We start from the raw sequence: 23,424 nt of genomic DNA, 5'->3' as shown, positions 1-23,424 counted from the left end.
GAGAGAGAGCCCCCCTGCCTCGGGCCGGGTGGCTGCTCCTGCGGCAGCCAAAGTCCCGCAGAGTGGGAGGGGCGGTGGAGGTAGGTGCGGGGCGGGGCTAGGAGGAGGGGAGGTGCGGCGGGCGCCCGGCGGGGAAGGAGGAGGAGGGGGAGGGGGAGGGAGAGGGAGGGGGACGAGGGGGAGGATCGCTCGCGCCGGCTGGGTCGGGATTCCAAAGCAGCGCGGGGCCGGGATTGGCCGAGCGCTGGGCTTCTGGCGAGGCGGGGGCGGGCTCTCAGCTCCCCCTGGGGCTGCTGAGTGAGGCAGCGGAGCCGCGAGCGGGGTGGCCGGGACTTGCGCCGGGGTTTGGCTGTGTCGGGGAGAGTGTGCGAGGGGCGCGTCCCGGGAGCCTCGGAAGGACGTACTGGGGCAGAAAGCCTCTTGGACTGCCCCGGGAGATCGCAGACGTGCTTCTTTGTGGCAGGACCTTCGCCCTGCGGTGCCCCTGCCGGCGTGAGTGTCAGTGTGAGTGTGTGTGAGTGAGTGTGTTGGCGTGCGCGCCTGCCCGGGAGCCGGAGACTCTCTCAGCTCCCCCCTCGTCTTTGGAGAAGAATGTGCCACCAGCTGCTCTCCCTCTGCGAGCACTTTACCCAGAACTGAGGAAATTCGAGAAAGAGACAAAGGCTCCCGTTGGACCGAGCGAATTTGAGAGACTTGGATAAAACAATCGGGGGGGGGGAAAAAGCGACCACCCACCCCCGAAAGGTGAGAAGAAGGGAAGGAAGAGATGGCAGCGTGCAGGCAGCCCGAGCCCTGAAGAGCCTCGGTGCGGACTGCCCGGGATCTTGACACACATGCTTGACCAGACCTTTTGCTCTGCCGACTTCCGCGAGTTGGACTCTCCGGTTAAACAATGGATAACTTCTTGAGTGAGGTGAGTAGTTACAGTTCTGGGGGTACGCTGGCGGGGTTGGGAGGGAAGACTGGGGAGGGCTCGTTTTGGATTGCTCGATCTCTTCTTCCCTTCTCCTCCCCCGCACCCCAAGTACGCGCTGGGCTGCTTTTGTTAAAAACCTGGAGCCAAGGGGTCGCGGGGCTCCAGACTTAAGTCTCGCTGCCATTCCGCAAAGTTGGGGCTCCCGGCCGGGCAGGATCGCTTTTCTGGGACCACTTGTTGAGCTGGGTGAATAATTCTTTCCATCTCCCGCTTGAAATACACTGTTAGGGTTTCTCTTTAACCCATGAGGGAGAAACTTTAAAAAAAAAAAAAGGAAAAAAGTTAAAGTTGTATGAATTGAGTTCCCCAGGGAGGAGGCTCTGAGTAAATGTTGGCAGCTTTTGCATTGTCTCCTCTTCCCCCTTTTCTCCAGGATGTGCAGAAGGTGAGTTTCCTTTTGTGTGGGCTGTTTGCTCATGATTGTGTCACAGGCTGTATGTAAACTCTTAGGTAAGTCAAAGGGCTGTGGGGCCACTGAATATGATTGTGAGCTAAGGGCCAGGAGAAAGCAGTTAGATATGCAAGATTGCCTTTCTGCAGAAAGTCCACTAAAATGTGAAACAGGACATGGCCAAATGCTTGATTTCTCATAGAAAGGCTCTGGTATTTCCTTTGAAAAACTTCTTGGCTTCCTGTGAGAGGGGTTCACTGCTTACTGCAGGGGTTCAAATACTTACAAGGCAGGCCAGGGTAATAAAGTAAAAGAAATAGGGGAAAGGATTTAATTTACTCTTTTTCTTACTCCCTGCCAGAGTATTTGGTATTTAAGATTTGTTACCCGCCAAGTGTTTCTGTTTTAAGGTTTGGAGCAATTACAGATGATATCAAAAGATCATTTTTTTTAACTGACAATTTTGTTGAAGGTTGTGAATGTTGTGCTGGAAAAAAATTCGTTTATGAGAATTGTAAAGATGAGCAACAAATTTAGAAAAGACCATGTTAATAATGATTAAGCAAGCTTCTTTCTTGATACCAGTGCAACATATTTGTTTTAAAAAACCTACAAAATTTATTTTAAAACCGTCTCTCTCATCAAAGGGAATTAGCTTAGTTTCTAGAAATGGATTTATTCCTCTAGTTTGATTTAATTCTTCTCTATTTCCCAGATTTCAGGTTTGAAATGACCCAGAGTTAAGCATGACTTGAGTCAGTTTAATGTGGTTTACCATTAAGTCCAAGGGAGAGTTGATGCAACTTGGGTAATTCCACCACAGACTCCAAGTCTCATCAATGGAATGGTTTTGCAATGAAGTGTTTGCTATACCCTTTTAATAACTTACTTTGCTTAACTTAACTGGATGTAACATTTTTGTCTTCAAACCATTCTGTTTTCAGGATGTGTATTTATCCCATTTGTGGAAAATAGCATTTTTTAATGGCCAAAGTAAGAAATGGAACCATATATACAGGTGCCCTGAGAAGCAAAATTAAATTAACTCTAAATACTGACTATCCTTTTTCTCTTTTGAGTGACATTATTAGACTAATGCTCCCAGGTGCATAGCATTTATTTCCCTGCCCACAGGAAGAAAGCAAAGAGGGTCTTTTTTGTTGTTGTTCTTTCAAGAATTCTAGGTTGTTTTAACAATATAGGCTTAGCATTGACTGGACCCAAGTGGCCTTGACAGCATAGTTCATTTACTTTCATCCGTAAGAAAGTTAATGTCCTGCCCCTAGTGCATTTAGGGGAGAATGGCAGGATAACCTGCTGGAACTGAGTGGTGGTTACTGACCTTCCTATTGGGTTTTCTAGGTAGAAAGATTACTTTAACTTCATTCTAAACAAAACGTAATGAAAAGGTAACAGCATTTTCTTTCACTTTAAGTAACAGAATGGTACATTAAGGTAGTCCTATGAGAGTAGGGACCATTTTTTTTTTCCGCATGCGCTCAACCTCAGGTGCAGTGCCATGAAGTAGTATGGCCCTATTGCATAGGGGGGCTTGACTTGAAGTAGAGGAGACCAAATTCCATCTCTGACACTTATTAGTTCTATGCAAGTTACTTAACTTGCCTAGGCCTTGGGTCCCTCATCTGTGAAACAAGAATAATACCACCTGTGGCACCCACCTTGTTGTGAAGGCTCAAATGAGATAACCTATTTAAAGTGCTTCATAATCTTTAAAAGTGTTTTAGGTGGAGTTGATAACTATTGTTATCATAGTGGCATGTATCTGGAGTGACATTTCAAGGAATCATTGCATCTTAATAACTGACATCCTTTATAAAATGCTTTAAGGTTTCCATATGGTTTTATTATGTCACTTATTTTATTACGCTCGTAATGTAGCTGTGAGGGAGATACTGTAGGTATTATCCTCATTTGACAGATTAGGAAACTGAGTAATGCTCAGAGAGAGGTAAATGATTTGTCCAGCTTCACAAGGCAAGATTTGAAACCTCATTTTGCTTTTTCTACTACAAATGACCGACCTTTCATTTAGATCAGTTTGAAGGTCATTGAATGATACAGGATCTAGTGAAAAGAACTTTGGACTGGCAGTCAGGAGAAACCTGAGTTCAATAACTGTGTGTCCCTGGGAGAGTCACAACTTCCCTGCCCCTGTTTCCTCCTCCCATGAGATCTCAATGATAACAGGACCCTCTAAACAGGATCCATGTGAGGTTCCAATGTTATAATGTCTGAAATGTCCTTTGCAAACCTTCAAGTGCCATGTAAGAGAGTCAGCTGTCATTATCTTGTTGAATCCTTACATTTTTACAGGAAACTGGCCCAGAGAGTTTTTTGTGATTTGGTTATGGTCATACAAATAGATTACAAAGTGCTCTTCTCTCAGCAGTCCTGTAAAGATAGCAATAAGCATGCAGTGTTCATTGAACAAATGAATAATCAAGAAAGGTGCTTGGATATCACCTAGCTATGGACTCACAAGCCTGAAAGGGTCTTAGACGTAATCTAGTCCAAACCCCTCATTTTACAGAAGAAATCTTGAGGCCCAAAGAGAGCAAGTGACTTGTGAATAGTTGAAGAGCTACTTGGCAGAGTAAAACCCAGGTCACCTTAACTTCCAATTTCTATTTCTCATGAGTAACAGTGGCTTTCTTTTCTTCCCCAAACTTGTAGTATGTTTGAATCTTTTGTATTATCCATGTGATTCATATTACCACTTGGCCCTTATTTTATATCCAGAGTTCCACCCATAAGAATTACTGGTTTCTTTTTCTTCTTAGAGCGGCAAACACATAGGTCTTATGTCAAGGAGCCGAAGCATGATAAATTAGAAATGTGTTAGGTTGTCAGAGGTCTCTTAGCAAAATCTTGCTAATGTCTTGTTTTGAGAATTTATTATAATAGAGTATCCATCATATGAAATATGATAAAAGTAGAAAAGATTTGTAATATTCTGTTACACTGAAAGCAGGGGGAAAGGATTTAAGTAAAGCATTTCTAGGTAGGACTTGATTTTTTTTTATTTTCCTTTTTTTAAGGACATTCTGTGGTGTTCTTGTGGCGGGGGGCCTTCTTTTAGGCAGCTTCTCTCAAGGTAAATTACAAGATAATAACTTGATAAATGATTGTCAACTTGAAGCTATCATTGAAAGATACTAAAATTTCTTTTAGCATTTATGACTTTTATAAGTGCCTTGATAACGAGAAAATGGAAACTAATTGTGACTATCATATGTTTTGTTATGTACTACAGTATACACATTAAGCAATAGCCTAATTGTATTAATTTCTGTGTGCATTACAGGCCCTATATTCTTGTCTATACTTGCATGCTTTAAATAACACCTAGGATCTTATCATTGACTGGCAAGAACTTGTGCCAGTCATCTGACAGCTATTGACTTCAAAATGTACTTCAGGACTGGAAAAAAAAACAACAAACCAACCCTAAGCGGGTAAAACTCCCCCATCAAGTTTTAGTTTCATCACTACTTTTCCTTAGTTTTTTTATAGCCTAACTATAATACATTGTGCCTGCTTTTCACTGGAGCCTGTTTTTTCAGGGTTTCAGATAAGTGGTTAAAAGTTTGCTTCAGACAGAAACTTAAGTTTAGAGCCCTGAAGTAATTAAAAAAGAAAGTTGAATGCCACCTACCCACCCAAGTACCTAGGAATCCAAAATATCAGCAAAAATGCTTTTTGTGGGCTTAAAACCAAATAGAAAATAATAAACTAAGGTCTAGACTTTGAGTTGACAGAAAATTTACTAAAAAAATTAAGCCAAAAATATAGCTAACTTAAATATCACAAACTTAATTCTTCAGTTTTCTTCTTTGGTTGGTTAATGAGATATTCTGAAGAATGTTTTTTGTTGTTCAAGTCACAGATGTAAGGTACATCAGAGGTGTCAGACTGGCTCGAACTAGATTAAAATATAATTGGGAAATGTTTAACAAAATAAAAATCATTGTTGTGGTTATTGTTTAGTCATATTTGACTCTTCCTGACCCTGTCACAGCATACCAGTGTTGTCCATGGGGTTTTCTTGCAAAGATACTGGAGTGGTTTGTCTTTTCTTTCTCCACTGGATTAAGCAAACGAATAGTAAGGGACTTACCCAGGTTTACACAGCTAGTGAGTGTCTGAGGCTGGGTTTGAACTCAGGTCTTCCTGACTCCAGGCCCCGTGCTCTAACCACCAGCTGCCTCAAAAAATATCATACCACATAGCTGCTAATGTGTGGTTTTCTAAGTCAATATGCAACTAGTAGGCATCGTGTCTGTTTGAATGTGATAGTACTGATGTACATAAAGGCTATTAAGGTTTCAGGGTATAAAATTCTAATGGAAAAAAATTATCAATACATATTTATCAGATAGTATGGTTTACAAGCTGCTTTTCTGTCATTTAAAAGTTTTTAGGATTGAAAACTGAGATATTAGGTGAAAACACTCAGAACTCAACTTGAAGAGGTATGATTGATTCTGGGTTTTATTCCTGTTTTGTCTTGTTTATAATAACATCTTACACCTGAGATTTGTTTCTCTAATATTTATTTCCTCCACTGTAGACACATTTTATAGCATCATTTGTTTGTGATTTTCTAGCATAGTTTTTTTCTTTTTAGAGAATAAAAAGTTTTTGAAGCATTTTTTTTGTTGTTTTCCAAGACAGTAATCTGCAGTTACATAAGAGAGGAAAAATGTAGGAAATGCATCTTTTATATGTCCTGGGGCAATTCTTTTGACAGCTGTCAATAGGAAACAACATCTGGGCCATCAGTGGAAGACTTCTATGTGAGTAAAGAGAATATATGTCCACTTGTTCTTTGCTCACAGTATGGTGCCTTGTTATTATTTTTTTTCCTGTATACCAGAAGACGACCAAGTCTTTTGTCAAATATTCTCTCTTGGCCCTATCACATAGCTTGCTTCTCTTTAGCAAAAATAAAATACTGACTGATGTCGACAGGACCATTGTGTCCTAGCATCTTGGCTATTTCACTAAAGTGGTGGGGTAGGTGTGGATAGAGTATTTTTGCTTTTGTTTTAAAGTCTGCAGTATTTTAAACTAGCATGACCTTTAAGAACTGGGACATTTAACACATCCTCTGCTTATGTGATTATTAGAATATACAGTACCCCTATTCTTTAAACATTTGATGGAAGGGTTTCTAAAACTGGGCTTAGACTTTTGTATAATCATTTCATATTATTGGAAGAAGTTAAAAAGGTGAAATCAATTGAACCCATGGCAAGCTTAATTTATTTTCTTCAAAGCTATTTCTCAGCTCTAGAGGTCCAAACCATTTTGTGCCGTAGAGAAGAGGCAATTCTCGTTTCTGCTGAAGATCTTGTTTATTTTTAAACCAAGAGTAGAATTAAAGATGAATTAAAAGTTTTGGTATACAATTAAGTGTGGGATCATGTCCCTTTGCATTTGCTTATATCTGACAGCATTTACCATCAGTGTCTAAAGAACATACCAGCACTTGAAATGTTAGTTTCCTATCCAGTCTCTTGCACATAGCTATTAGATGAATCTCTCCCAAACTCTGCTTTCACGTCACTCTGATGCCCCCAGACTTTCCATGATTCCCTAATCACTTGCAAGAATTAAATCCACAGTCCTTAGCCTGGCATTCAAGCAATAGTCAGATCAGATCACCCAACTGCCTTTTCAGCCTTCTCTCTTCCTGTTGTCATTCTCTCTTGAACCCTCTATTCCATCTTCGACTCATCCTCCCCAGTAACTTCAACCTTAAGGCTCACATTTTGCCCAGTCTCCTGCATTCACAACAGTCTTGTTATCTTTACATTTTTTCACCTCTTGTAGCCAGTCAGCATTCAAATCTTGTGGGTTTCTAATATCTCTTGCAAGGCCCCCACTAACAACTATCTAGTCTAGAATCTTCCTAATGAGTCTTTTCACCTCCATTGTTCTCCCTTACTTTCAATTCATCCTTTATGCTGTTGCTACACTTATACATAGAGCTAGTCAAATCACTCCTTTTAAAAAGTGGCTTTTCTCAATTGTATACTGAGTTCAAACTCCTTTATCCGGTGTTCAAGGCCCTCCATGATCTGATGGCACTCTACTTTCCCTGACTTACCCATATTCTTTTTTTTTTTTGGTTAGGCAGTTGGGGTTAAGTGACTTGCCCAGAGTCACACAGCTAGTGAGTGTTATGTATCTTAGGCCAGATTTGAACTCATGTCTTCCTGACTTCAGGGGCCATATTCTATCCACTGCGCCACCTAGCTTCCACCCCCCCATATTCTTTTTCATATCCTCTCTGCTTTAGCCGCCCTGCATTAGTCTTTGTTTTTTCCTCTCCCCTGTTCCCATACTAGAAGGTAAACCCATTGAAGGCAGGGCCTTTATCTCCTCAAGCCTAGCACAGGGCTGTACACATACTAGGCAGTAATAATTGCTTTTTGGGTTTGAATTCTAACTCTGTGTTTGTAGTTCAATTCTTTTGGTTAGAGAGGTTGAGGGAGAATACTTAAAGCCTACTGACACAAGGTTTGGGCACAGGCACAGAAAAACATGGAAACTTCATGAGGGATACTGAGTGAGTCCCCTCTGGCAGGAGAGCAGAGTGAGACAAGGCTGGAGAGGCTGGCGTGATGCTTCCTTTACACTGTCACTTCATCTTTAATATCTTTATCTTCACTGGCTCCTACTTATCTATATGCTCAAGACTCTCATCCTCAAAAGCCTCTTGAACTTAAACTCTTGCTGCCCCCCATAACAATAACAAATTTCCTTGACTCTGTTACCATCTTATTTCTTATCATCAAAGTTCTCAAAAAAGTAGTCAGTACTTAATGCCTTTATTTCCTCACCTCTTCCCTTTTAGTCTGTTCTTCAGTCCTCCTCATGAGAACCGCTCTTTTCAAAATTATCTTTGCCTGATTGCCAAATACAGTGTTTTTTTCCAGTCCTTATTCTGCTTGATCTCTTTACCCTTAGTGAAGGTCAGATGTGGTATTAGGCAGGACAAGGTATTTGTTTGTGCTCTCTAGGCAAACTGTGTCCTCTGTGCAATTGAGCACTCACCTGGAGTCAGGAAGGCCCGAGGTCATATTTGGCCTCGGATGCTTACTAGCTATGTGACCCTGGTCAAAGTCACTTAACCCTGTTTGCCTCAGTTTCCTAATCTATAAAATGAGCTAGAAAAGGAAGTGGCAAGCTGTTCCAGTATCTCTGCCAAGAAAACTCCAAATGGGGTCATGAAGAGTCGAACGTGACTGAAATGACTGAACTATTTTTAATAATGGCAATTAATGTCTGCAGCAACCTTTGAGTCTTCTCTGTAACACATGCAACTTGCCTCCTTTTGCTTCCATCATAGAACACTTTACTGGGATTTCTACCCTTTTTTTACAGCCAAACAAAACAGTTTCCTTCCCTCTCTCATTCTTCTGATTTCTTCCTCCCTGGCTCCAAATGTAACTTTCCTTAAGGTTTTGTGTAGTTTCTGGAAGTTATTGGGTTAGACTGTATTCTCTCTATTCATTTTCTCTCCTGGCAGTTATTTAGCAGTAAACAATAATCCTGCTAAGCACCAGGAATTATGCTGGCCCTGGGATAGAGGTACAAAAATAAGAGACAGTTCCTGTTCTCAAATGGGGGAATGCAGTCTATAAACAGGTAGGTCTGTATGATAGTTTGAGAATGGAGGAACCACCCAGCTTTAGTGACTCACCTCTTTCTCTTGACTCCCAAATTTGTCTTCCCTCCTCCAGCTTCCCTCCTGAGCGTAGACTTGCATTTCTTCCTGGCTATTGGACATCCCTACCTGGATATCTCAGTAGAGCCTCAAATTCAGCATGTCTAAATCCACTCTTCTTCCTGGCTTCTATCTTTTTGATTGTGGGCCACCATCCTTCCCATTACCCAGGCTAGAAGCCTCATTAATTTTTGACATTTCCCTTTTCCTTCACATTCAGTCAGTTGCTATATCCTGTTAATTCTGTCTTGGCAAGTTTTCTCCCACCCTTCCCTTCCTTGCTGTTTTCATCAAATCACTTCTGATTTCCAGGCTGTAATTATTCTATCCCACCTTAAAATGTTGCAGTAGCTTCCTAACTTGTTTTCTTTATAATCTCTCCTTTCCAATCTACCGCCTATCCTGCTGCCAGATGTATTTCCTAAAACTGAGTTCTGATGAATTGACTCCCCATTACCCAAAGTAGAAAGTTCAGATTCCCTAAGTTGTTGGTCCTGGCCCTCCCTTCATGCTCACTGTAGGGTTGTAGGCTCTCAGATCTAAGCTGGAAGGAACCTCGCAAGCCTTCTGGTCCAACCCCCTAATTTCACAGATGAGGAGAAGAAGGCCTAGGGATGTAGAGTGTGTTGTCCAAGTTAATATAGGTGGTAAATGTCAGAGACAGTTTAAACTGAGGTTCTCTTACTTTCGAGCCAGTACACTTTTTACTTCTTTGTAAGCAGGCCTCCCTGTGCTGTGGTTCCAACGCTTTTTCCAACTTTGTCATCATACTTCTCTCCTTCACATATCCTGTGCTCCAGCTAGACTGAGCTATTTGGAATTTCTGGAACTGGCCCTGAATTTTCCTGTTTCAATGGCTCCAATCCCTTTTTTCATCTCTGCCTATTAAAATTATCCCTGTTTCAAGACTCAATTTGGACACCACTCCTTTATTAAAAATATTCCTGGCCCTAAACAAGATTTGAAAATTACACTCCCCTGTGGGAGCCCATTGGAAGTTTGAGCTTTTACTGTGTAACCCATACAACTTGACTTTGTACAACATAAATACCATTTTAAATAAGTAATGTGAAAAATTATTTCTTTTACACTGCCCTACCCCCAGTTGTATCCCCAGGTAGTAGCCTGACTTATCTATCTCTAGTCCCATCTCTGAGGAAGGTTTCTTTAATCTCCCCAGTACTAAGTGACTTTTCTTTTTCTTTTCTTTCATGTTGGTTATATGAATCAATGAATTCCTTTTTTCCTGTCATTCCAACTTCCTTTTGCTTCCCCACTCAACTTTCCTCTTAGCTCTCTCTACATCAAGGCCCAGCTCAAGGCAAAGTTCCATTTACGAGGAGTAGGATCTTAGTGTTCTAGTGAGGCAGCTGGTGGCAAAGTGGATAGAGTGCCAGGCATGGAATCAGGAAGTTCTGAGTTTAAATCCGGCCTCTTGACACTTACTAGCTGTATGACGCTGGGTAAGTCATTTCATCTCCGTTTGTCTCAGTTTCCTCAAATGTAAAATGAGGTTAATAATAGCACCTACCTCCCAGAGTTGTTGAGAGAATCGAGAGAGAGAATTTAGCATAGTGCCTGGCACATAGTAGGTGCTTTATAAATGCCTCTGCCTTCCTTCCTAGTTCAACCCCACACTGAGTAGAAACCCTCTCAGCAGTGTAGTCACACAGTCTCCAGTTGAAGACCTCCGTGGATGTGGCACTTCCCGTGGCAAGAGCTGTTTATTACCCATGTCATCAAGAACACTGGGCTTCTCTGGGTGCAGTCGAGTTTAGTGTTGGCTTTTTTTGGCTGCCATGTCTTACTGTTGAGCAATACTGAGCGGGTGTTGATAGGACATTCCCTGCTGCCCCACAGTCACCTAATCACAACTCCTCCATCTTGTATTTATGAAAGTCATTTCTTGAACCTTAGTGTAGACCTTGAAATTTAGTTTGAGGGTAAATGTTATTAGATACAACCTTTTGTTGCACTCATATAGATAGCCTCCATCTGGCATTATGCTGCTTGTTAACAAGAGTCTATTACGAGTTAGCTTAAGTTTCTGGGTAGTCTGAGAAATGACGTGGTATCTATAAACTTTTTCACCATCTCTACATAGTGTATCATATAAAATTCACTCCTCTTAATAAGCAGTTTGATGAAGGGAGACAAAACAAGCTCATGTTGTGAGTTTTTTGTTTTTTGTTACATATTATTTTTTGTTATATATGTTAAAATATATTTCTATTTATTTCATTAAATATTTCCCAATTACACCTAAAACAATTTTAACATTCATTTAAAAAAATTTTGAGTTCCAAATTCTTTCCCTTCATCGAACCCTTTTCCACCATTTGAGAAGGCAAACAATATGACATTGAGTACACTGGTTTCTGTAAGTGATTTTAGGCCCAATTCAAAGTGAACCTTTTTGGTTTCTACTTAGGGAGAGTTTCACTTACTTGTGTACCTTTCATTTCCCTCCCAGTACAATGTAAGCTCCTTAAGGACAGAGACCATTTCAGTTTTTTTGCCTTTTTAACTTCCATCTCCAAACAGTGTCTTGCATTCAATATTTTTAACAAATGTTTATTGAATTGAATTTCCATTCTAGCATACTGAAGAATTGATGATTTCATTAAAGTAAATAACCCTTTTTTGTAATTCTTCTATAATTTAGTAGATTAAATCCTGGGAAATCATCTAAGGTACACAAAGAGGTTAAGAGACTCGTCCGGGATGGCACAAATAAGTGTCAGAGTCATGTTTGAACCTCTGTCTCAGTCTGGACTCAAAGGCCAGGGCTCTATCCATTAACAGATGTTTCAATAGAGAAGACTGAACAGTCATTCTTTTTATATTGTCATGTTTATGGTCAATGAAATAAGGGGATTCTGGTCTACTGAAAATGTAACCCATCACATCTGTTGCCTGGCAGAGTGTTTGGGTACACGTTGTCTGTTTGAAGGAAATGAGCTTGGGAGGTTACTTTGTGCAGCAATGATCTATTTGAAAGTTTTCTCTAGAGTGATCTGAGTCTACCATTAATATATCTCTAAGTGGAGAAGGAATTAGATTTCTCATTCTGGCGTAAGTCTAGGAAGTTTTATAGCTTCATGGGTGCTTGAAGTAGGTCAGTTATCAAGTATTTTGTATACGGATAGTACTCTTGCTATCTGAAGCTTTTATAAAATACATGTTACATTTCTTGTGGCACTTTTAAATTAGTTTACACCAAAACATTTATGGTTCTTCCCTTCAGTACAGTTCCATTGCAGTAGAGACAATACTGATTTTGAGCAGATATATCTATGCTACTTAAATAATTTTACTTTTGATTTTGGGTTAGAATTTTTGGGAAACATTCTGCCTAGCTAAGTAGGTTTAAAACACAAAGCTTACCATTTTGCTGTGGGCAGAGATGCAAGACAATTCCACTGTTAAGTGTAAGCCACTGATGCACACACGTACTCCTCAAGTCTATAGAGCATGTCATTCCCATGGCTAGTGCCCTTTGGAGACTGAAATCACACAAGGGAATCCCTCTTTGCCCTTGCCAAGGGAAACATATGTCGTGGGAATTGTTTCAATGGATTTATTTTCTAATCCTTCATTCCATTGCATTTTGTTGCCTTCATGGTACCATGTGTGAACTGGAAAGGCAGCCAGATGCCAGAATGAGTGGTTTTGTTTAATATGATGATGATGATGGTGATAAGTTTTTTAACTTGGAGAATTTCCTTTTTCTCTCCTAGGAATTATCTGAGTTCAGAATTCAAGGTGACGTAGATTAATTTATCACCTTTCAACCTGTCCCTTAAGATTAATGATGATCTAACTCATCCCAACCTGGGGTCCATGAACTTGTAAAAAAAGATTTTTCTTTGTAACTGTATTTCAATGTAATTAGTTTCCTTTGTAATCTGATGTTTTTTATTTTATACATTTAAAAATATTATTTCAAAGAGGGGCCCGTAGGCTTTACCACATTCCCCAAAAGAATCCATGACACAAGAACTTCAGAACCATAGATCCTGTTTATAGAAACTTTAATGGGGATGGTTTATTAACCTGTTAAGTGCCAATTTTCTAATATTTAGGCCTTAGCTTCTTTAGTCACTTAGAATTTTAGTTTTCTGTCATTTGCCCTAATAGCCCTACTAAGCAAACCATTATCCCTCACATACCTGTTTGGTAAACTATGCCTAAATTGCTATTATTTCCCTCCTCAGTCATTTCTTTAGACCCAATAGGCTGAGCTCCAAGCCTTTCCTCATACACCGTATTTTCTTGATCTATGAGTATTTCTGGGGCTCTTTTCTTGTGCCTTCAAAAAATATGCAACATCTTTAAAATATGTTACACCAAGCTGGTCATGCTTATTCATCTGATTTAACTCCAGTATAAGGAGATAAGCCTATGATTATACATTTCTTGTAGAACTCTTCACATTTAGGCAATCTGTTTTGCAATGCTGTTCCATAATTGACTCATGTTGGCCACAGGCTAAGTGTTTCCAGTTGTTTTCTTTCTTACTGTTTTCTACATGAAATTTTGTTGTTGTTTTTGTTCCGACATCGTTCTTCCTAATGATAACCATTTAGTTTTCCTAGCCTACTGTATACCTGGCACTCAGGTAGGTACCTAACAGATGTTTGTTGAATTAAATCACTTTTTTTTTTCAAGTAGATAGAATTTGATTTAAAACATTGCATTTAGGATTTGGTTCCTTTTCTGTTCATTTGGAGTCTGTTAGCACATGTTTCATGTCATCATCAGAAGAATTTGTCAAGGAATGAGGCTCATTTAGAAACAGTAGCCTGGGCTAGTCCATTTGGTGCTTCCCATCTTCTCTAGCTCTGGCTATTGCATTAGGTACAGCTCTCCATCTTTATGTTTCATCCCTATTTCATTTACACAGTTTGCTTATTTTTTAGAGAATATGTCATGTGAGACTTTAAGGTAAGTCCTGTTTACTACATCCTCTGTAATTCAGTCAGCATTTATTAAGCGTCCTCTGTGCTGTGTACTGTCCTAGGGCCTGGGAATACAAAGACAAAATGAAAAATGGCCCCTGTCCTCAAGGGGTTTCCATTTTATTTGTCATAGTTTGTTTTCTGCTGTCATTTGTTGTTTTTAGTGTCTGTCTGTTATCCTAAGTGCTAGTAATGGTTTTGATAATATACTGTTTCGGGATTTTCTTACAGAAATATTTCCTAGTTTCTGTCTTAGTAATTGCCTGTCCTTAGATATAGGTACTGTGATTGCCTTTGCTAGTCTTCTTTTAATAATATTGACCATAATAATTTTGATCCCAAGATTGTACTCTTGTTCACTTGCCTGTGCTAGGTAGATTGGTCAGAACTTCCACAATTCAAATGGTATTACTAATAGCAGAGATTATAAGGATTTCTTTGACCTATAGAGGTGAAATAACATTGTAAGGAATGAATTGTTTATTTAGGTTTTTGAATACAAATAATTGCGTATTCTGTGAATGAATCTCTCTGTCCTATGTTTATGTGTCCATAATGTTTTGTAAGTCCACAGTTGTAGACTTAAGTAAACAGTTGCCACTTTTGAAGGATCTTGGGACATTGGTCAAAATTAGTTTTTTTGATATCTCCTGTTACCCCCATTGGCTCATTGAGTCATTGAGTTTGCTGTTCACTGATTCAGACATTGCTGCTATTCATAATAATGATGGTGTATGATGCTTCTTTTTTAAGGAATTAATTTCCATTTTGAGAAGTTTCATTCTGTCCTAATACACCCCATCCATCTCTTTTTTACAAATGTAAGAAAAGAAGCAGAAAGTTAACCCTGGCCTCATTACCTCTTAGAAACAAGAAAGACCAAAAAAAAGCAACCGACCAGCTTTTATGTTAACTTGCAGTTTCATCTAACGGGGAAGAATACTAATGGGAGGGAAATAAAGAAGAAGGTTAGGGGAAAAAAAAGTTTTTCCAACATTTATTGCAAGTGCTCCAGCAATCAGGAAGCCTTTATTAAATTCCTTGTGAGTTTCAGGCATTATGCATGGTGCTTGGGACCTGCTCCTAAGGGACTTGTATGCTATTGAGGGAGACAGTTCTCTCCCCGCTCCCCTCCCCCTCTCCTTTCTTCCTGTTGCTTTCCCTCTTCTCTTCTGGGTTTTCCTGACTCACCCAGGCTGTAAGTGAAGCAGCCACTCGCGGCCTCATCCCACTGCTGAGTGGCACTTTTGCCTTGGGCTGGTTTGCCTCTCCATGGGCACCTTGCTGTTCCCTACTCCTCTTGTTTCTGGAGACTTATCGTATTGATGCTGGATGTAGTGCTGACACCTGACCAGTGTTAGCCCTGCTGAAAGTGATTGGCCAGGCTCGTCCTCCCCAGTCTCAGGGATCATAGACATGTGCCATCATGCTTGGCTCATTTGAACCTTTGAGCATCCCTGTGGATAGATGCTGCCAGTGTGATTATCACCATTTCACAGATAAGAAAACTGAAGCTAAGAGAGTCAGGCACAACTAGTAAGTGTCAGAGAGGGCATCTGAACCCTCCTATTCCTAATTCCAAATCAAACCGAGTCCCAGTGCCAAAGATACGGGGTGTTTGTTAACTCCAGTGCGGGCTCATCAGTCATGATACTACCAGGTCTCTGTTGTTTTCCCTCAGTCTCATTGTCAAAATTGCTGCCTCCTCAGCTAAACTAGCTGGGCCCTGGTTGGGGGAGGCACTGAGATCTCTCACGACAACCACGTCCTGACCGCTTAGTCTTGCCAGTAGAGACTGAACTACTGCTGTTATTGAGCTGCTGCCCCAGAAGCACCGATTCCTCTTCTCTTAACTCCTCAGCTCTTTCTTTGCTTGGTGTGTCAGCAAGCAAGGATTTTGTAACAAAATCCTCGCTAAGGGTCCTTCTAAATCATGTGAAACCACAGGCTCTATCCTTTTCCTGTGATCAAAACTGTCTTGGTTTTGTTTTTATACGTAGGTTAAATATGTCTTCTTATGAACATTTTCAGATCATACAGCTGACTTTATAGGATTTTCTTTTCAATCCTTCCCTTCTGTGAATTCTGAGAGGTAGCTGTATGAACCTACTTTCTGCAGAAAACAGACACCTGTCACTTGTTCCATGTAAAATAGGTAAAAAGTCTGTCTAAACTAGGCTCTGAAAAAATCCAACTTCACAGGAAGAGTTCAGACGTGGCTCACAGCTTTTGGTATTCCTTTATATGGCTCTTGTGGTGAGGGCTGTTTTGCCAGTCACTGAGCATATTTTAAGCACCTACTATGTGCCTGGCGCTGTCCTAAGTACTAGGGATACAAAAGAAAGGCAAAAGACAAGTAAGTCCCCTTCTCTACCAAGGGCTGGTCTAGCTATAGATTCTAGTTCCACGTTAGCACATTAATTTCTTTAAACAAGTTTAATCTTCTGTTAGCCATGCGTATGGACAAAAACGGAAGGTAAACGGAGGCATTTAATGTAAATATAGGCTTGTTTTTCCCTCATTTAATTTGTGATTGAATTAGTAAACTAGGGGTAAATACACCACTGCCTTATTAATATTTAGCGTAATTCAGACAGATTTTTATTGTTAGGTGATGTGCTGGACACTGAGTTTCCTGAGCTGACAGAGGCAGGAGCCAGAAAGTTCTTTCTCAGGATAAGTCCAGAAGTATTGTGTTGGTTGTTCATAGCCGTGGTTGTAGGAGAAAATTCAAAGTACTCAGCCAAAGGGCAGGAGTTATTATGTGAAATCCAGATTCGAGGTATGAGTGGTGTGTGTAAAGATGCTGTCTTAGAATTATAAATTTAGATCTGAAAGTGACTTCAGAGGCCATCTTAGGTCATCCTGCTTATTTTACAGAGGAGGAAACTGAGGCCCAGGGAGATTAAATTACTTGGATTTTAGATTTTAGATCTAGAACTGGAAGAGATCTCAAGAGATCATCTTTTATTTCTCTCATTTTGCTGTTAAGGAAACTGAAGCCTGGATAAGTTAGGTGACTTGCTCATGGATCACAAAGATAGGTTTTGAACAGAGGTCTTCTGACTTCAGAACTAGTGCCTTGGCAACTGTGTCATGCTGTCTCTGTGACTCAGGTAGGAGGGCCTGGTACTTGGAGAGTGAAGTTGTGCTTGGGTTTATCATTATTTGTTGTTGTTCAGTTGTTTTCAGTCATGTCTGACTCTTCATAACCCCATTTAGGGTTTTCTTGACAGAGATACTGGAGTGGTTTACCATTTCCTTCTCCAGCTGATTTTACAGATGAGGAAACTGAGGCAACAAGTTTGGTTAAGTGACTTGCTCAGGGTCACACAGCTGGTAAGTATCTGAGGCCAGACTTAAACTTAGAAAGATGGGTCTTCCTGACTGTAGACCTGTGCTCTTATCTACCGTACCACCTAGAGTTTGATAGATGCTTGTTTTTTTCTGGGCACATTTGTCTTTATGCTTGGATATCCAGCCTTCTGGCTCACTGTGAGTGACCGTCTGGGTCTTTCTTTTGATCCTTGGTGCCATGATGGTAGGGAAAGGACTGCTTACTTGGATCCTAGAAACTCTTCAAAGTAGACAGGCCACAAATTTTCAAGAATGAAGTTCTGGTCAGCATAAGATAAAGTAAATTCTGATTCTTATTTTTTAGCTTCTTAAAACTATCAATTTTTTTTTGAGGTTTCTTAAAATGTTATGTGTATTTTTAAGTACCAGAGGTTAAATTGATATAGGTTGATCTGGAACCTTTAGCAAAGAAACTTATGGACATCATGGAGTTCAGCTTTCTATCTTTTAAGTATTGAAGCCATGTTCAGTCTGGCTTCTCCCAGAAAAGGCCCAGTGTGGTTTTTCCATAAAAGATTTAAAAGTTGGCATTTCCTGTTGCTTTTCAAAGTGTACACCAGAAGAAAATCTGATGAAGTGAGTTCTTTGTTATAAAACTATGAGAGCCAGATTCTGCCATACAATATTAAATAGTCCATTTTGAAGAATAAACAAGTCAAGCGCTCTTTGCACATGTTGCGAAGGGCAATTTGTGCAGCTGTCTTTTCATGATAGGTATTATTTTCCAGCATTTTACCATGAAAAGCTAAAACAGATGAGTGAGTTCTGCTGAGGGCAGGAGAGAGGAGTGGAAATGTTTTCTCTGCTGCATAAGAGCCAGGTTCTGATCTCAGATGTGTGGTATGTGGCATCGTGAAAGTATACTTCTCAATTTGACACCTTTCTTCAAAAGAGTACTGTTGGGCCCGAAGTACAATCAACAAAGTTAGCTTCTTCATCCTGTTATTCTCTTTGTGATACAGCTAAGTTGTGATGCTGTTGAAGTCACATGTTATATCAGTGATGGAGACAGGAATAAAGCTGAGGTTGTTTTGGTATTAGGTCCACAAAAAATTAAAGTTCCTTTAAGTTCTCCTTAAATAATTTTAGCTGTTATCTATTTATAAATTCCAGAGTGAAGGGGAGATCTCGGCATTATAGATTAGGATGTGTCTGTACGCAAATACTTCAAGCATCATGATTTTGTTGGTTGTGGGTACTCCTTCCACTGTCGCAGATTGTAACCATCTTGGTAGGTGGTTTTTATGAGTAATTGTGGCCAAAAAATATCATCTGGACATAAATTGATAATAAGCTCTTAAAATTTAGCTTCTCAAGTCTTGAGACAAGATATATTTAGTTTCTTACCAGTCCCATATACCATGTCTTTCCAGCTTTATAGAACTGGACAGATATGAACCATTGGAATGACCTTCAGGAACCTAGGTTTGCCCCTAAATCATGATGAGACATCAGAGTAGGACGTTAGTGAAAGAATGTGTAGCCTTAGATATGAGAAAGTGAAAAGTCTGATTAGTGACATCTTTCTCGAATAATTATTAATTTTTGTAGGGATTTGCTCTGTTACTAAGAACTTTTGTTGAAGGAAGAAAGATGGATAGAATATTCTTATCATCCTAATGTCACAGCATAGAACCTATATCATCTTATCACCATAGAGTATCTTATAAGAAAATTATTGTAGTTTCAGTGTACCCTTATCCAGGTGAGTGATTATTTGTTAAAGGAAAGAAATAAGGCCAGAATTCAGAATTTAAGATAAAGTGGTTTTCTTGAAAAGACATTGATGAACACCGGATTCTAACACTTAGCAAAGTGCCTAGCATGTAGTAGGCATTTAATAAATGTTTATTGATTGATTAATTCTTGGCTCATTCAAAATATGTCTTGGCATAGCCATTTCATTTTTTGGTGTCCCCGAGCCTTAATCCGTTTTAGGGTGGTTTTTTTTCCATATTTCTTTTTTTATTATTAATTTATTTTGAGTTATCAACAATCACTTCCATAAGCTTTTAGGTTTTAAATTTTTCTCCCCTTCCCTCCCCACTACCCTCCTCAAGATATCACACAATCTGATGTAGGCTATACATATACATTCCTGTTAAACATATTTTCATATTAGTCATGTTGTAAGGAAGAATTAGAAACAATATGAGGAACCACAAGAAAGAGGAAACAAAACAGAAGAAAAAAATAAAGAGCAAACAGTATGCTTCGATCTGTGTTCAAACTCCGTAGTTCTTTCTTTGGATGTGGATAGCATTTTCCATCATGAGACTTTTGGAGATGTCTTAGATCCTTGGTAGAGTGTGTTTAAAAAAAAAAAACAAAACCACACTATTTTAAAGATATGGTCATATTCAAGCTGAGGAGGGTAAAATTAGAGCCCAAAATTGTAAGATGTAGAGGTTGAACGGACCTTGGAGGTCATGATGTCCAACCCCTCTTTTTGCATATGAAGAAACCGAGTCTGGCAAGTTTCTGAGGCAAAATTTGAGCTCAAGACTTCTGGCTGCAAAGCCAGCATCTACCTGTATGCATTCCTGGACATCGGTGGACACTTAGTTGAACCTGTACCTGAAAAAGAATATTCTGATCTACAGTACATTTAACAGTTAATTATACAGCCTGTGATTGAAGGCCTCCGATGAGGAGGAATCCACCACCTCTAAGATAGCTCATTCCATCATTGGATAGTTCTGACTGTTAGCAATGTTTCCACTGTTCCTTAACTAGATCATCAACCAGGCTTCACACATCTTCTTTTTATGAAGTTGATTTTTAAAAAATTAAAGTGATTTAAAAGAGTTTTTAATGCTTTTTATTTTTACATCAGACTCATTTCTAAACTATATCTCCCTAGCATTGAATCCTCATTTATAGGGTATCAAAATGCTGTTAAACAACTTATAGTGATGACATCAGGCACTGTATGCATAGTTCCCCACTTTTTCTCTGACGGGATGCAGATATGTTTCAGTATGTGTTTGGTCATTACAGCTATCAGAGTCCAGTTTCCTTTCAGAGTCCTTTTCTTATGTAGTATATTAATAACAGTATATTGCTTTCTTAATTCTGTTTAGCTGTTCTGCTCTAACCTCAGTGCTAACCTCCAATCTCACATGTCCAATTACCTTTTCATACAGCTCAAACTAGATGCCCAGTAGACATCTTAAAGTCAACATATCCAAAATGGAATTCATTATCTTTCTCCCCAAACCTTCTTCTCTCCCCAACTTTTCTTTTCCTGTAAAGGACAATGCTATCTCTCCAACCCCTGGGGTTCACAGCTCATGTTCCTCCTGACTCCAGGTCTGCCATGCTTTACCCTAAAACATGCTGTAGCTCTATACTCTTAGAGAAAAACAAAACAAAAAACAGATGGAAGCCAAAGAAATGGTGATAGTTTCACTGGGACAAAGATTAGAAGCTTTCCTTTAATCAGAAAAACAAGTCTATAGACCCACTGTGTGAAATTTCTGGCACTTAGTTACTGATAAACAAAACTTCCTTTCCAGTTTTACTTTTATTTTTCTAAACTGCAAATGTGGTAGAATTCCTACTTGAGGAGAGAGTTCAAACAACATTAAACTAAATTTTAGTACTAGGAGTATTATTGTAGAATGCAAGGGTCACATTTGAATGCCCCAGTTAAGTTTTTTTACTTTTAAAAGCCATTGTCAGTCCTATTACTCAACTCTAGACTTCCACCAGCTGATATTATTTGAATTTTGGTAAATAAAAAAGTTGTTTGTTTTGAAAATTTTGCTTGCTTTCTGAGAAGCGTTTGTCACCTGTCAAGGCAAGCGTGCTTATCTGCCTACTAATAAATTCTAGTGGACACACAGATGAGTTTATTCAACTTTCCTTTCTGTTATCACATGCTTTCTTACACATGAGAATGACAAGAAATCTCACAGATGGTGTAGTGATAAAATGTATGACAAGTCATTTTAGAAATTCACCTAATGTGCTTGTGAAATTTCTAAGGAGATACTTTTCAAAGTGAATTTTTAAACAACAAATTTTGTTTAGGTGATGATGTTCAGTAGCTCATGCTGACTAAATCTCTCTGCCATAACTAGGTCCTAAGTGATATGGATTCCATAGGATTTAGAAAAGTTTCTAATGTAGTCCTCTGCAATAAAGAAATCTTTCCTGATGTGTGGGACATGATGGCTGTCACTATAGATAAAGATAAGGATGTTGATCAAGGAGTTAGCATTCACTTTTTTCTTTAAAATTGGAGAAAGACTTGTTGCTAACAAGTTAAGAGTTCTTGCCATCATCATGTTTTTGCTGGAGTGAATTGCTTTTCTCTAAATAAGGAACCTTGGTGTGTGTTTGAAGTGGTGCTGCTATTTGTGCGTGGCACTGCGCTACATACAGATGAATACAGAAACACAAATGAAATTTCCCCTTTCCACAAACAAGCTGCACAATATGTACAAAATAAATATGAAGCAATTTGGGGAGGAGAGAATTAACACGTATAATGTATCATGTAGATGGTGCGTGAGCCAAGCCTTTAAGGAAATTCAAGCTTCTCTGAGCAGAGGTGAAGAGGGGAGTGTATTCTAGATACTGAGGCAGCCTGTGCAAAGGTGTAGAACCTAGAGGAATAACGTAGGCCAGTTTGACTGGAATGAAGAGTGTGGAAAGGGGGAGCAGTGTGAAATTAGCCTTGGAAAGTAGGCAGGAACCACACTGGGAAGGTCTTTAAATGCCAGACAGAGGACTTGTATTTTATCCTGGAGTCATAGGGAGCTTCTTGATGGTAGTCATACCTGTGCTTTGGGAATGTCAGTTTTGTAATTGTGTGGAGGACAAACTGGACATGATTTGATACAAAGAGACCAGTTAGGAAGTGATTGCAGTGGTCCAGGAAAGAAGTGGTAATGGACTGAACTAGATTGGTAGTTGTGCTGATGCTGATAGAAGAGATTGTGAAAATAGAATCAACACTTGGCAACTGATTGTATAGAAGAATGAGGGACTTTCTTCATTCTTTAACTATGGACATTACTTATCAAAGGTAGCAAAGACATAGAGAGCAGGACAAAGTTGGTCAAGTTACAATAGAAAACATCATTTCTTTTTATGAGAAGACTGAAGAAATGAAGTCTATGTCAAGATTTTTTGTGTAGTTATACTGTTTGTTAGTATTGTTTTGGCTGTCCTAGTCACTATACAAAATTCACATGTTATTGACTGAAAATTTGGGGTACATCCTCCTTAAAACATGAAAATGAAATATTGGTATGTGCATCTACTTCCCATCTTCAGCCTTGGCATTTCCCTCCTTCCCCCTCAATTTTGATGACTAAGTCCAGGTTTCTTTCTCTTTATAATTTGCCCCTGGCAGGTTACTCTGTTGTTAGGGCAGAAATTCAGAGGTATGCGCAGCTTGATTTGGTGACGCTAAAGGAACACCTGAGTACAGTTTATCTCTTCGGTGTCTCAGCAAAATTTCAGAATAGAAAGGAAGTAAGTGCCGTTGTTTGAGGGTGTTACAGTGAGGATTCTTTTGGTAGAAGAGTTGGATTAGTTGACTGCTGAGGCACCCTCTCCCATTTTGTGCGTCTGGGATATATTGAACAGTAAGGTGGTTACAGTGGATTGAGAGCTAGACTTAGATTCAGGAAGACTTGAGTTCAGGTTGTTGCCACAAGACACTTTATTAGCTGTCTAGCCCTGGGCAAGTCACGTAAAACTCTTTCAGCCTTAGGCTCTTTATCTGTAAAATGAGGAGAATGATTGCATCTACCTCCCAGGATTGTTGTGAGGATTAAATGAACTAAAAAATGCTTTGTAAACTTGAAAGCACTATATCAATGTTAGCAATGATTATTGTTTTTTGAGGGCAGAGGCTATATTTCTGGCATTTAAAATAGTATTTCAGAAATGCTTGTTGGATTGAAAGGTCCATATGAAAACATTTACTTGGTCTAAGACAGGGGTCAAATGAGACAGTATCATTGCT

General features: G+C 39.6%; 1 protein-coding gene across 1 annotated transcript in view; it reads left to right on the top strand.

Annotated features, from left to right (window-relative positions):
* Positions 1-291: 291 nt before the first annotated feature.
* Positions 292-23,424, top strand: part of MYO10 (myosin X) — a 256,436-nt gene continuing 233,303 nt past the window's right edge. The window contains exon 1 of the mRNA XM_021008633.2: positions 292-913. Within this exon, the coding sequence (XP_020864292.1) occupies positions 893-913 (21 nt within the window). The 5' untranslated portion in view covers positions 292-892. The remainder of the gene's footprint in view (positions 914-23,424) is intronic.

Source organism: Phascolarctos cinereus, unplaced genomic scaffold, assembly GCF_003287225.1.
Source record: "Phascolarctos cinereus isolate Bilbo 61053 unplaced genomic scaffold, phaCin_HiC Scaffold_4;HRSCAF=312, whole genome shotgun sequence".
Classification (NCBI taxonomy): domain Eukaryota; kingdom Metazoa; phylum Chordata; class Mammalia; order Diprotodontia; family Phascolarctidae; genus Phascolarctos; species Phascolarctos cinereus.
This window is presented reverse-complemented; position numbering and strand designations above follow the sequence as displayed.